A 2231-nucleotide genomic window follows, 5' to 3' on the forward strand; every position below is an offset into this window, starting at 1 on the left:
TATAATAAATATTCAGATATACCTAGAAAATTATGAAAAATAATTCATATGTAATTGAAAATTTCAAAAGTACGTATTTGTTAGTTCATATTTCATTTCAAAATTTAATGTAAAGTTATGTGCGTTTCTAATTTGAAATTTTAGAACTGACCTGGTAATGTAATATAGTACCCCCTCGTATCTAAGACTTCAAAATGGCGACCTCCTTTATTAACAAGTTTGCGCATCTTGACGCTCATTCTCCCTACTCCATATCTCTGGTTGACGGGTATCTTTAAGTTCTATTTTCTATTCTATCACAGAATTTATAATCATATTCTGTGGCTCTATGAGTTATGACTAAAAAAAAATAGTTTTCCAAAATTATGAATTCAGAAATTGGCATATAAAAAGTAAAATTCAATGGGACTTCGTTTTAGTGTCTTTATATGTTAATTCTATTCATTCGGGAAAGTGTGAACGTTCCGTTTTTTAAAAACAGCTTTTCTCTCTCTATCTAATACGTACAAGATTGCAGAAAAATTGTGGACTGTCAATCTTTAGGAATTTTTGTTGCGTATTTAAAATCCGTCAATTTTAATCAAATTGCCGTTCGTATTAATCAGTTTAAGTAATTTAATTCATAATGCCTAGAGGTAAGTTCCTTTAACATTTTTTTTAGTTTGATGACATCATGGCCAACACCTTGCAATTAGACATATGAATGTTCACACGAATAAATTTTTAGGAAAATTTACAAATCACAAAGGTCGCAACCGCAGATTTACGAACCCAGAAGAACTGGAAGAAGAACGAAGGAGAGAAGAGCAAAAAAAGAAGTGGAGACAACAGCAGGGGGTTAGCAGCAGTGAGGAATCTGATGATGAGGCTACCGGTGATAAGAAAATTAGTGAAGAATCTGGCAGTGAATCAGAGGAGGAAAGTAGCGAAGAAGATGTAAGTCTAACAAAAAAATTGATAATTATTTACTCACCCTCCCCCTTTTCGATGGTGCTGGTCACGATTTTTGAAGTTATTTTTGTGAGGTCAAATCTAGTATTTGAAAGAACATTTTTTAAAATTCTAACATGGACATTTCACACAACACTACGCACAACTCACATTTTATGTAGCTTTCAGAAGATCTGTAATAAACAATCAACAATGTCCAAGAAACACATTTTCGCAAATTTCAAATAAAAACAAATACTAATTTGGCCACCCAAAGTTAATTTCATTACATGATGAATAACCATTTTTGTTACATAATTTTTTGAACGAGCTCTAAAAATTGAGTGTAATTCTTTAATTCTCGTACTGCTGATTAAAACGATTTTAATGATTAAGTACTAAATTATTTTTTTTAGAAGAAAGCAAAAGGTGTTTCTAATCTAATAGAAATAGAGAATCCAAATAGGGTACAAAAGAAAGTAAAGAAACTCTCTACTCTGAACACAACAGATCTAGAGAGCAAGCCACAGCTATCCAGGCGAGAGAGGGAAGAAATAGAGAGGCAACGGGCACAGGCCCATTACCAGAAGCTGCATGCGGAGGGCAAGACGGACCAGGCAAGGGCGGATCTTGCGCGGCTGGCGATCATCAAACAACAGAGAGAGGAAGCTAAGAAGAGAAGAGAAGCCGAACAGAAAGGTAAGTGAAGAATAGCTATTAACAACACTTTGTGCATTCATTTCCATGGTACATATTAAATGTAGCGTTGCCTACATATTGCCTATTTTCAGTGGTGTTGAATGAAGTTAATTTTATGTGGTCGAACTGCGCTTTTAACTCACGTGATGATTGTTTATCGTTAACTCTAATTTAAATTTGTATGGCATAAAAAATGTACTACATATGCAAAGTTTCATTTGAACGTTTGGAAAATATTAATCGGAGTTCAACATTGAACACCCTGTACATTAAAAACTAAGCAACATGTGACCTAATACAGTCTGTTTGATAAGAGCGTGTATGGCAGAACTTTGTCCTCGAAACCGTTATAGGGGAAATTTAACCTGAGCAGTTAGTGATACCCTTCCCCTCAGATGCTTTTTACAGAATGTCTCACTTGTCGTTTGACCCTGATCGCAGAATAACGTATTTTGCAATGTCTGCTGCGTACACATCACGTTACGGAGCCGTATTTCTGTGTTTACATTTGAAAGGACTGCAAATGTCGCTCGGAGCGGCCGCTAAGTACATGAAAAAGTTAGACATTTGTAAGTAAGTGGATGAAACGTTATTCCGACGTA

At 35.0% G+C, this 2231-nt stretch overlaps 1 protein-coding gene across 1 annotated transcript; it reads left to right on the plus strand.

Moving 5' to 3' along the window:
- Nucleotides 1–276: 276 nt before the first annotated feature.
- Nucleotides 277–1640, plus strand: LOC111692955 (28 kDa heat- and acid-stable phosphoprotein-like). Its single transcript, XM_023457091.1, has 3 exons — nt 277–635; nt 728–936; nt 1347–1640. Exons 1-3 carry the CDS (start codon nt 626–628, stop codon nt 1635–1637), a joined length of 510 nt encoding a protein of 169 aa, XP_023312859.1. The 5' UTR covers nt 277–625; the 3' UTR covers nt 1638–1640.
- The last annotated feature ends 591 nt before the right edge of the window (nt 1641–2231 follow it).

This window comes from Anoplophora glabripennis, unplaced genomic scaffold, assembly GCF_000390285.2.
Source record: "Anoplophora glabripennis isolate ALB-LARVAE unplaced genomic scaffold, Agla_2.0 scaffold5447, whole genome shotgun sequence".
NCBI classification, from domain to species: domain Eukaryota; kingdom Metazoa; phylum Arthropoda; class Insecta; order Coleoptera; family Cerambycidae; genus Anoplophora; species Anoplophora glabripennis.

Bases quoted from the DNA above. Each gene is read 5' to 3' on its own strand.
- LOC111692955 (XM_023457091.1), top strand. The intron at 937-1,346 runs GTAAGTCTAACA...TATTTTTTTTAG, and splicing joins AGGAAAGTAGCGAAGAAGAT to AAGAAAGCAAAAGGTGTTTC.